At 36.1% G+C, this 12423-nt stretch overlaps 1 protein-coding gene across 3 annotated transcripts in view; it reads left to right on the top strand.

The window, feature by feature from the left end:
- The window catches only part of SMCHD1 (structural maintenance of chromosomes flexible hinge domain containing 1), a 171955-nt gene that overhangs the window by 77765 nt on the left and 81767 nt on the right, over positions 1-12423 (top strand). For all 3 annotated transcript variants that reach the window (XR_004957081.1, XM_036245063.1, XM_036245064.1), the window contains exons 18-20: positions 750-827; positions 904-1023; positions 5920-6064. Coding sequence is in view for 2 of the 3 variants with exons in the window: in XM_036245063.1 (XP_036100956.1) it covers positions 750-827; positions 904-1023; positions 5920-6064 (343 nt within the window). In the remaining variant the exon portion in view is untranslated. The remainder of the gene's footprint in view (positions 1-749; positions 828-903; positions 1024-5919; positions 6065-12423) is intronic.

Below are 12423 nucleotides of genomic sequence, written 5' to 3'. Positions count from 1 at the left end.
TGTCAGGCTCAACTCCATCCACATCATTCAAGTTGTACTAGTGTAGTCTTGATGTGGCTTCTGCAGTCCTTGATTAAAGGTCTTCTCTTCAGCCAGGCCGGTGTAGCTCAGTGGTTGAGTGTCAACCCATGTACCAAGAGATCGCTGGTTTGATTTCCGGTCAGGGCACATACCCAGGTTGTGGGTCAAATCTCCAGTGGGGAGCATGCAGGAGGTGGCCAGTCAGTGTTCTCTCTCATCGATGTTTCTGTCTCTCTCCCCCTCTCCCTTTCTCTTTCTCTAAAAATGAATAAAGAAAAAAAAAGTCTTCTTTTTGGATAGTCTCCTGTTAGTATTTCAGGATGATTGTTCCCCTGTTTAGCTATAATTTTCAGTTTCATTCTGAGAGGTGTTGTGAGCAAGATCCCCTTACTCTGCTGACATCTGGAACAACACCCCCCTTCAAAAAAATATTTGAAGGAAATGAATTTTAATATCAAAATATATCTCTGTATTATTTTGACTTTTTTATTTAAGCATATTTACAGATAACTTTTAAGAATTAAAATAAAGGAATTTAGTGTGCTGAATTAGCAAATTTTCATTATACTGTTAACAGGCATAGGGTAGCTTTAGATCTTTCAATGTTTCAAATTAATTTTTAAAGATTATAGCAAAAAAAGGAATATTTGATGCTATCGTGACATTTTATATTCATGTTCTGTATTCAGTTTCACAGGCATAAATGCTTGTTTTTTTCTTTTATTAAGCTTCAAGTGGAAATAAAGAAATCATTTCACATATTAGTCAACATGGAGGAAAATGGCCTTACTGGTTTAAAAAAATGGGTGAGTTATTTTGAATGTTAAAAATTATATCAGTATTACGTTGACTTGATTCATAATTTCTTTTTTATTTTTCCAGAAAATATTCAAAAGTTAGGGAATTATACACTGAAATTACAAGTTGTATTGAATGAAAGTAATGCAGACACTTATGCTGGAAGACCACTACCATCTAAAGCAATTAAATTTTCTGTTAAAGGTAAGCAAAATACTAATACATAACTATATGCTAAAGGTGGTATCATAAATTAAGGAGGGATAGATAATTTTGTAAAAGATGTTTGACCAGTTGCATAAGCATTTTGATCTTAAAATGACTGTAATTTTTCTTGACAGTTATATTTGTAAATTTTGAAGACCTCATTGCTTTCTAGCTTTCATTGTTCCTGGTAAAGTCTGAAGCTATTCTGATTCCTGACCTTTGCATGTGAACCCCTCTTTCCCACCACCCAGATATTTGGTGAATCAATTTTTGTCCCAATTTATGAAATTTTAAATGTTAGAAATTGTTCCTTAAATTAATTTGATTTCCTAATCTGTTTATCTTTCTGTAACATCTGATATTAAGATGATGGACCTCTTGACTGGTGTACTAATATTCTTTTTTCTAGTTTTCATATATTGGTTTTAATTTTCTACTTTATGTGAGATTTCATTAACATGATTTTCTACACTTTCAGTTGAATTTTTTTTTTCCTGCCATCATTTTTTAGTTTCTCTTTTTCTTTCTTAAAAGATGTTTTTATTGATTTTAGAGAGAGGAATGGAGAGGGAGTGGTAGAGGGAGAGAGAGAGAAGCAAAAAGGTGAGAAAGAAACATTGGTCAATTGGACCCCCTACACACCTCGACAGGGGACCAAACTCAACCTGGGCATGTACCTTGACCAGACATCGAACCGGCAACCTTTTGGTGGATGGGACAACACTCAACCAACCAAGCCAGGGCTCATTTTTTACTTTCTAGAACATATTTTCTATTCTATGTTTATCCCCTTTTAATGTTTTTTTTTTGTTTTTTTTTTCTACATCATGGAGTAATATCTTTTTTCTCTGAGCTTATTAGTAATAGTGGCAGTTTTTCTTGAAGATTTTACCTTTATTCATTATATGTTTCCTCTGTGTTAATTTTTGTTTGTGTGTTTGTCTGGGTCTTTCATATTAGGTGCTCTCTTATATGACTGGTGATTTGCTCACATTTAAAAATAGGACATTTGAAAGCTTTTATTATATTTGGGGAGATTATGATATGAAAAATTTTAGGTTCTTCTTTCTTTGTTTGATTCCCCAGAGTGGAGCCTTCCAGTCTCCTGCTAGGAGGGTAAATACCTGGCTGCCAGCATTTTGGGAGCCAAGCTGGAGAAGACTGTTGAGTCTCACATTTAGTATATAATCTTCACTCGATTTTCCTATTTTCAGTAAACTGTGACACTCTTGGTAGTGCTGTTTCCATCACTCCTTAGACCTACCCAAACAATAAGCCTTCCTGATTTATTGCTGGGTCTGAGGAAGGCAGTTCACTGGCTCTGTGTATTGAGGGGTGGGGATCCATGGAACCATTTCTTTTTTTTTTTTTTTTTTTTATCCTCACCCGAGGATATTTTTCCATTTCTTGTACAGATAGAGTGGGAGGGAGAGAGAGGAAGGGAGAGAGAGAGAGAAACATCGATGTGAAGGGACACATCGAGCGGCTGCCACCCGCACGACCAACCAGGGCCGGGGACAAACTGCAACCGAAGTACGTGCCCTTAGCGGGAACCGAACCCGGGTCTCTCCGGACCGCAGGCCGACGCTCTAACCGCTGAGCCAAACCGGCCAGGGCCATGGAACCATTTCTTAAACAGACTTCAGCAAGTCTTTTTTTTAATTTTTTTCACGTTTACTCCAACATGATATAACCACTCCTGAGACTTCTGGGTGTCCTATAGAGTGGATTAGATTGGTTCTCTGCTTACTTTATTGTGACTGAGGATTTGAGGTTCTTGGGTCTTTCTGCTAAGTCAGTGACATTTATCTACATGTTCTCCAGCCTTCAAATCCTATTACTGTGGTCTTTTTTTCTTTGTTGTTTTTTTAGATTTAGGCCTCTTTATTTATTTATTTTTTAATTTTTTATTTATTAATTTGTTTTTGTTACAGATATTTCTCATTTTTCTCCCATTAACACCCTCCTTCCCTTCCCCCTGCCCTATCCCCAGCTTTGTAGTCTATTTCATTGGTCATGCATACATGCATGTAAGTTCTGTGGTGTATCTCTTCCCCCACAAACCCCCCTTCCTCTGAGGCTTGTCAGTCTGTACCCCACCTCTATGTCTCTGGGTTAATTTTGTTCAGCAGTTTGTTTAGTTCATTATATTCCACAAATAAGTGAGATCATGTGATATTTGTCTTTCTCTACTTGACTTGTTTCACTTAGCATAATATTCTCCAGGTCCTTCCATGCCATCATAAAGGATAAAAGATCTTTCCTTCTTACAGCTGCATAGTATTCCATTGTGTACATGTACCACAGCTTTTTAATCCACTCATCTACTGATGGGCACTTGGGTTGTTTCCAAATTTTAGCTATTGTAAATAGTGCTGCTATGAACATAGGGGTACATATATTCTTTCTGTTTGGTGTTTCAGGTTTCTTAGGGTATATTCCTAGAAGTGGGATCACTGGGTCAAATGGTAGTTCAATTTTTAATTTTTTGAGGTAACACTATAATGTTTTCCACAGTGACTGTACCAGTCTGCATTCCCACCAGCAGTGTTCTAGAGTCCCCTTTTCTCCACAACCTCGCCAACACTTGTTGTTTGATGATTTGTTGATGGCGGCCATTCTGACAGGTGTGAGGTGATACCTCATTGTTGTTTTAATTTGCATCTCTCTGATGATTAGTGATGTTGAGCATTTCTTCATAGGTCTCTTGGCCATTTGTATGTTCTGTTTGATGAGGTGTCTATTTAGTTTCTCTGCCCATTTTTTAATTGGGTTCTTTGTCTTTCTTTTGTTGAGTTGTAGAGGACTCTATTTATTTTGGAAATTAACCCCTTATCCGATGTATCATTGGTAATTATGCTCTCCTATAGAGTGGGTTTCCTTTCCATTTTGATGGTGGTTTCCTGTGCTGTGCAGAAGCTTTTTAGTTTGATGTAGTCCCATGTGTTCAATTTTTTCTATGTTTCTGTTGCCTTAGGTGATGTATCAGTGAAAATTCTGCTGCGTATGATGTGTGAGATTTTGTTGCCTACATTTTTTTCTAGAATTTGTATGGATTCACGACTCACATTTAAGTCTTTTATCTATTTTGAGTTTATTCTCGTGTATGGTGTAAGTTGGTGTTCTGGTTTAGGCCTCTTTAAAAGAAAAAAAAAAATCTCTGTAGTGTCATTATTATGGGATTTTTGAGAAAGAGCTTATCTAAGTGCCTGTGGCCACTTTGCCTTCTTTGATGAGATAGGCCACCATGGAGATGTTTCCTTTTTGAACATATAAAATCATCTACTTTTTTTTTTTATCCTCACCTGAGGATATTTTTCCATATTTTGTACAGATAGAGTGGGAGGGAGAGAGAGGAAGGGAGAGAGAGAGAGAAACATCGACGTGAAGGGACACATCGAGTGGCTGCCACCCGCACGACCAACCAGGGACGGGGACAAACTGCAACCGAAGTACGTGCCCTTAGCGGGAACCGAACCCGGGTCTCTCCAGACCGCAGGCCGACGCTCTAACCGCTGAGCCAAACCGGCCAGGGCTCATCTACTTTTTTTTTTAACAGCTGTGGAACATATTCAATAGTATGATATGCTAGTTTAAGCAGTTCTGTTGACAAACATTTTGTTTTCCGTTTTTTTGTGGGGTTTTTTTGTTTGTTTGTTTGTTTGTTTTTTTTCTTTTTTATCCTCACCCGAGGATATTTTTCTATTTTTTGTACAGATAGAGTGGGAGGGAGAGAGAGGAAGAGAGAGAGAGAGAGAAACATCGACGTGAAGGGACACATCGAGTGGCTGCCACCCACACGACCAACCAGGGCCGGGGACAAACTGCAACCGAAGTACGTGCCCTTAGCGGGAACCGAACCCGGGTCTCTCCGGACCGCAGGCCGACGCTCTAACCGCTGAGCCAAACCGGCCAGGGCTGTGGGGTTTTTTTTGACTATTACAAGCTATATTTGTTATATGGGAAAAAAGTTATGCTGCTTTGTGCCAGAATTTCTTTCGTGTGGATACCAAGAACTAGAATTGCCAAACTGAAGTGTGTGTGCTTTAACGTTTTAAAATATATACATACATTTATTGTCAAATTGCCTTCCCAAATGGTTGTGATACCCTCACCAACAGACTTTGAGATTTCCAGTTTTCCTATCATGATTCCTGGCCAACCCATATTTTTATTTAGCTTAATTGGCAGTGAAATTATTTCTTTAATTATTAAGTTATGCACTTCTTCTAGCCTTTATTGAATATTTTGTGTCTTCTGTGAAAGCCTGTTCAATTGCTGTGGCCATTTCAATAGTAGAAACTGTGGTTCTCAAATTTGAGCTTGTATCCAAATCACCTGGAGGGCTTATTGAAAAAGATTACTGGGCAATTTGACTTAGTAAGTTTGAGGTGAACCCTAGGATTTGCATTTCTAGTAATTTCCCAGGATTGACTGAAATTTAGACTAGGGACCATACTTTGAGAACAGCTGGCTTAGAGGAAGTTTTATGTATTCTGAATTTTAATCCTGTGTTGCAAATATTTTCTCATATAGGGCTTTTCTTTTAACTTTATTATATCTAATAAGATATAGATGTAAATCCTTTTATGCCTAATATTATGTGTGTAATAATATGTTTTGCCTTAGTTTTTTCTATGATATGACTATAAACATTCTTTATTATAGTCTAATAATCTCTACTTCTAGAATTTTACTTTTTTGTATGGTATGAGAAAGATATCTAACTATTATTTTCCCAAGTGGATTATAGATATATGTAATTTTTGCATGGATTTAAAATGCCATCTTTATCATAGTTTAATTTCCCATATATAAATGGATCTGTTTCTGACGTACAGTGAGTTTTCTGACCGGTGAATTTGCTTGTCATTTTTACCTTTTTTTTTAAAGAGGGTAAGCCGGAGAAATTTTCATTTGGTCTTCTGGATCTTCCTTTTCGTGTTGGAGTTCCATTCAATATCCCTCTGGAGTTTCAGGATGAATTTGGTCATACTAGTCAACTAATAAATGATATTCAGCCAGTTCTGGAAGCAAGGTAATTTGAATATCAACTTATATTTGTCATTTATATTTGCTAAGCATTCTCTCCCTCTGTCTCTCTCTTTCTCTTTGGCTTCAGTATTTTGTATGGCGTTACCTTCAGGATTATCATTAAAAGGTTAAGTGGCTTTTAAAATATTTGGGGGATTTTTTTATCCCCAAGCTATCCTCAGTGACTACAGTGTCCTATATTAATTGACTCGCTAAAGTTTGTTTTGACCAAAGTTACAGTTAAAGTTCTTTAGGTAAGACTGATAGCTGTGTCTTTCTTACTCCATTTTTTTTTTTTACAATTATGATACAATTTCTCCTGGTAATTAATTGTTAGTTATACCATGTTTATTTTGTTGTTGTTTGCTTAGAAGTGATGGCTATTTAAACTGAGAGATACTGTCTACGGTTTTTAACCTGCAAATGCAGTTTATTTAGCTTTGTTTTAAAATCTATAGCAATAAAATATATCCTTTTTATGCAAATTTGAGTCCTTCCTTAGAATTTGACTTTACTTAATAGTACTTGAAATACTTAATCAGTTTAAAGAGTATAAATGCCAAGTATTTTTTTTGCATTGGCTGCCAAATTTGTCTTTTTGAGACCACTTGTTATGTAGGCTTTCTTTTGTTGTCTGTATGTATTTTTTTCCCTTGTGGTATAATCATTTATTCTTTCAGTCATTTAAACATGTACTATATTCCAGACATTTGCTAACTGGAGATATAGAAATGAATAAGGACATTATAGTTGTCTTCTAGGAGCTCACAGATTAGTGAGGTACAGATTGTTTAGTGTCTAGATTTATACTATAGTTAGGTTCCCCAAAAGCAATACATAGGTATACAAAATATTTAAAATGTATTTTTCAGATTTGTGTTCTCTTAATTTGTAAAAAGTGATTCCTATCTTTTGCATATCACATTCATTTGAATATTAAACTGTAATGGCAGAGTTGAATACTGTTGACCCTTGACCAATGCGGGAATTAGGGTTGCCAACCCTGGCAGCAATAATAAATTCATGTTTAACTTTTGACCCCCGAAAAAGTTAACTAGTAGTCAGTCACCTGTTAAGTGGAAGCCTCACCAATAACATAAACCGTCAATTAACATATATTTTGTATGTTATATGTATTAGATACTCTATTCTTCCAATAAAGCAAACAAGGAAAAAGATAATGTTATTAAGAAAATCATAAGGGCCTGGCTTGTGTGACTCAGTGGTTGAGCATCGACCCCATGCAGCAAGAGGTTGCTGGTTTGATCCCCAGTCAGGACACATGCCCAGGTTGTGGGCCTAATCCCTTGTAGGGGGCATGCAGGAGGTAGCCAATCAATGTTCTCTCTCATTGATGTTTCTCTCTCTCCCTCAAAATCAGTAAAGGCAAAAAAAATTTTTTTTAAATCATAAGAAAGATAAAATTACATTCACAATATTTGTATTTTTAAAATTGCATATAAGAGGACCTGGAGAGTTGAAGCCCTGGCCAGGTAGCTCCATTGGTTAGTGTGTCATCCCAATATGCCATGGTTGTTGTGGGTTTGATATCTGGTCAAGGCACATACAAGAAGTAACCAAATGGATGCATAAAATAAGTGGAACAACAAATCAGTGTTACTCTCGCGCATGCTCTTTCTACTCCCCTCTCTCCCCTTTCTCTCTAAAAAATCAATCAATAAAAAGTAAATAAATAAAACATTAAAAAGAATCCCATCGCCCTGGCCGGTTTGGCTCAGCGGTTAGAGTGTTGGCCTGCGGTCCAGAGAGACCGGGGTTCGGTTCCCGCTAAGGGCATGTACCTCAGTTGCAGTTTGTCCCCAGCCCTAGTTGGTCGTGCGGGTGGCAGCCACTCGATGTGTCCCTTTCACATCGATGTTTCTGTCTCTCTCTCTCTCTCCTGCTCTATCTGAACAAAGAATGAAAAAGTGTCCTCGGGTGAGGATAAAAAAATAATAATAATAAAATTAAAAAAATAAAAAGAATCCCATCTAATCATAAAAGGAAAATATTAGTGCATTAGTTGACATCTGTAACCATTATCCTGTTATTAGTCATAACTTCCATCTTATCCTTGATAATATATTCTTATATATGAAGTCTCTGTTACATATATATATTGACATTTAAGGTTTTTGACTTTTAAAAAAATCTGGTCGCATGGCTTTGTGAATTTATCTTCAACGAATGATGTGTGACCCTTGTCTGAGTGGGTTTCTTTGGGTTTTTTTTAGTTGTATTTTAAAAATTAATTCACATATATCCTCTAAAGAAGCAAATCATTTGATAAGGCTTGTTATAAAATAGAGCACTTCCTCTTCCTTGTGCTCTCCGCAGAGCACCCATAATCCACATTTCAAGAAATGAACCACTTTCAACTTTTGCACTTGAATCTTTTAGTAATTATTGCCATATTTCTAAGTAACTTTTATATTGCTAATTCTTGAATCTTTAGTTTTAAGCATTATCTGTTGATTTATGGTTATGGAAGATGAGAACATACTCTCTTGACACCAATTCTATTACAAATAAGCCTCCTTTCTGTTTCTTCTTTCTTTATATTCTTGCTTGATCAGTATTTAGTGTTTATTTCATTACAAGTATATGTAAATGCAGTGGTAAATGGGATTGCTTTTTTAGTTTCTCTTTCTGAGAGTTCCTTATTGGTGTACAAAAATAACATCAATTTCTGGATATTAATTTTGTATCCTACTACTTTGCCAAATTCATTTATTAAATCTAGTAATTTTTTAGTGGAGTCTAGGATTTTTCTGTACAATATCATGTCATCTGTGAATAGTGACAGTTTCACTTCATCCTTTCTAGTTTGGGTGCCTTTTTTTCTTTTTGTCTGATCACTGTGGCTAAGACTTCCAGTACTATGTTGAATAAGATTGGTGAAAGCGGACATCCCTGTCTTGTTTCTGTTCTTATTGGAAAAGCTTTTAATTTTTGTCCATTGAGTATGATGTTGGCTATAGGTTTGTCATATATGGCCCTTATTATGTTGAGGTATGATCCCTCTATTCCCACTTTGCTGAGAGTTTTTATTAAAAAAATGGGTTCTAGATGTTGTTGAAGTCTTTTTCTGCATCTATCGATATGATCATATGATTTTTATCTTTCGTTTTTGTCTTTGTGGTGTTTCACATTTATTGAATTGGGAATATTCTACCAGCCTTGCATCCCTGGATAAATGCCACTTGGTCATGGTGAATAATCTTTTAAATATAGTTGCTGGATTAGATTTGCTAATATTTTGTAAGGATTTTGGCATTTTGTTCATCAGGGATATTAGCCTGAAATTTTCTTTCTTTGTACTGAACTCTCAAAAAGAGAAAAAAAATCCCACTTACCATTGCAACAACAACAACAAAACTAAGATACCTAGGAATACATTTAACCAAGGAGGTAAAAGACTGTTCTCAGAAAACTATAAGACATTGAAAAAAGAAATAGAGGAAGATATAAACAAGTGGAAGCATATACCATGTTCATGGATTGGAAGAATTAATATCATTCAAATGTCCATATTACCTAAAGCAATCTATAAATTCATTGCAATCCCTATTAACATACCAGTGATATATTTCACAGATCTAGAACATATACTCCAAAAATTTAAATAGAACCAAAAAAACCCTGAATAGCCATAGCAATCTTGAGAAAGAAGAACAAAGTCTGAGGGATCATAATATTAAATATCAAATTATACTCAAAGCCATTGTAATTAAAACAGCCTCATACTGGCATAAGAATAGGTATATAGATCAGTGCAACAGGACAGAGAACCCAGAAATCGATGCAAGCCATGACATTCAGTTAATATTTGACAAAGGAGGCAAGAGCATATAGTGGAGTAAAGACAGTCTCTTCAATAAATGGTGTTGGGAAAATTGGACAGGTACATACAAGAAAATGGAATTAGACCACCAGCTTACACCATACACAAGAGTACGTTCAAAATGGGTAAAAGACTTAAGTCATGAAACCATAAAAATTCTAGAAAAAACCATAGGCAACAAAATCTCAGACATCTCACATAGCAGAATTTTCACTGATACATCCTCTAGGGCAGTGGTTCTCAACCTTCCTAATGCCAGGACCCTTTAATACAGTTCCTCATGTTGTATGTGGGTGTATTTGCATGTGGGCAGACCTACCTGGAGATGGATAGAGGAGCAGTGTCTCGATTCCTAAGACCATCGGAAATATGTGTTTTCCAGTGGTCTTAGGTGACCCCTGTGAAAGGGTCGTTCAACCCCCAAAGGGGTCGCGACCCCCAGGTTGAGAACCGCTGTTCTAGGGCAAGAGAAAGGAAAGACAAGTATATGTAAATGGTAGTCACTTTCTTTATTGCACAGCTTTGTTGTTACACACTTTCTTTGCTACAGATATTACAAATTAAACCCTAAATTCTTTGACAATTGTCATCTTGAGATGTTTAGGTGCATAGTTAATCTATTAGATTCATATTCTTGGAGACATCTCTCATGGAACTTGTGGTGTGTTCCATTCCAGACCAATTGAATTTATGCTCATAACGGTTGTCATTCTGTGATCTTCCTTCACATTCATCCTGGGGATTTCCTTTGTCTTCTGTATGGGGGAAATATCATTAAAAGCAAAACCTTCTCCCAACTTAGAAAACTTCTTTACAAATGTAAAAGAGAAAGAAAATAATTTTATTGTTGAATAAACATTAAGCCAGAATGTGATGCTCATCCATCATAGGCAGTTTGATAAAAAAAAAAAGTTGCAAATACTATTTGAAATCTTACTCTTTTATATCGATAAGTGGATATAACACATTATATTTATGTTTTCAAGACAAATTGCTAAGTATCTTTATGTCTGGATGTAGGATTTCAAATTTGGACTCAGGTGACTCTAAGCCCAAGAAACTGGGAGGTAGGACTTTGTCTTCTTTGATGACTACACTTTCTGAGGTCCCTCAGGAAATATTCCTGAATCGTGAATCTGTTTAGTGGTTTATCTTATTTAGCATTTATCTTTTCATAGGTCTTCCATTTTTCTCTAATAATCCCATGTCTCTCTCCTTTTGCTGAAGCAATTAGTTTCACTAGTTTTCTAAGAAAAGGTACATGTGAGATAAAATTATGACTCTGAAAATACCTTATTTCTGTCCTGAAACTTGATTGATTGACTTGATAAGTGGACATTATTTTTTATCAATATGATGAAAGAATTTCTCTATTTCTCCTTTTCAGCTTTCGCTGTTACTAATAAATTTAAACTTGGTTAAATTTCTTTTTTATGTTCCCTGGCTATTTTCTCTGGACGCTCATAGTATCTACTTTTTATTCTTAATGGAGCAAAATTTTATAGTGATACATGTCTATATACATCTCTTCATTATTTGAAGTACTTTTTTTTCTTTATTGATTTTACAGAGAGAGGAAGGGAGAGGGAGGGAGAGATAGAAACATCGATGAGAGAACATCGATTGGCCACCTTCTACATGTCCCCCACTGGGGATTTGGTCCACAACCTGGGCATATGCCCTGGTCAGGAATCAGACTGGCAACCTCTTAGTGCATGGGTCGATACGCTCAACCACTGAGCCACATCAGCCAGACCATTATTTGAAGTACTTTATTCTCTACCTTCCATCATCTCTGTTTGCTCTTTCTGGGATCCTATTTCTTTGATATTGAACTTTCCAGACTGGTTCTCTGATTTTCCTAATTTTTCTGTTTTTCTTAATTTCTGACAGATTTTCTCAACTTTGTCTTTATAACTTTCCTGTTGAGTTTTTCCTCTGTGCTATACTTTTTGTTGTTGTTGTTTTGTTTTGTTAATCCTCACCCGAGGATATTTTTTTTCTGTTGATTTTTAGAGAGAGTGGAGGAATTAGGGGGAGAGAGAAACATTAATGTGAGAGAGACACACATTGATTGGTTGCCTTCCACATTTGTCCTGCCCAGGGCTGGGGATTGAATCTGCAAGCCAGATATGTTGACCAGGAATCATCCTTTGGCTGATGCGCTTTAACTACTGACCCACACCAGCCAGGGCGCTGCTATACTTTTAATTTCCAGGAGTTCTTCCTGGTTTTCTGAATGTTCTTTTATAGATCTTCTTTTTGTTTTATGAATGTAATACTTTTTTTCACTGATAAATAAATGATAATTTTAAAAAAATCTTTACCTTCACAGATAATCTCTGTTGTCTCAAAGTTGCTTTATATTTGTTTTTCATATATGGTAATTGTTTGTCATTTGCTTATGCATGGTCTCTTGCTTGAAAAGGAATAGTTTGACACTCCAGATTCCTAACCTGTCTAGTTACAAGGCTGGGATGAGAATGGAGATCGGAAGGTCTCAGTGTCTATATGTACTT

Source organism: Molossus molossus, unplaced genomic scaffold, assembly GCF_014108415.1.
Source record: "Molossus molossus isolate mMolMol1 unplaced genomic scaffold, mMolMol1.p scaffold_m16_p_6, whole genome shotgun sequence".
Lineage (NCBI taxonomy): Eukaryota > Metazoa > Chordata > Mammalia > Chiroptera > Molossidae > Molossus > Molossus molossus.
This window is presented reverse-complemented; position numbering and strand designations above follow the sequence as displayed.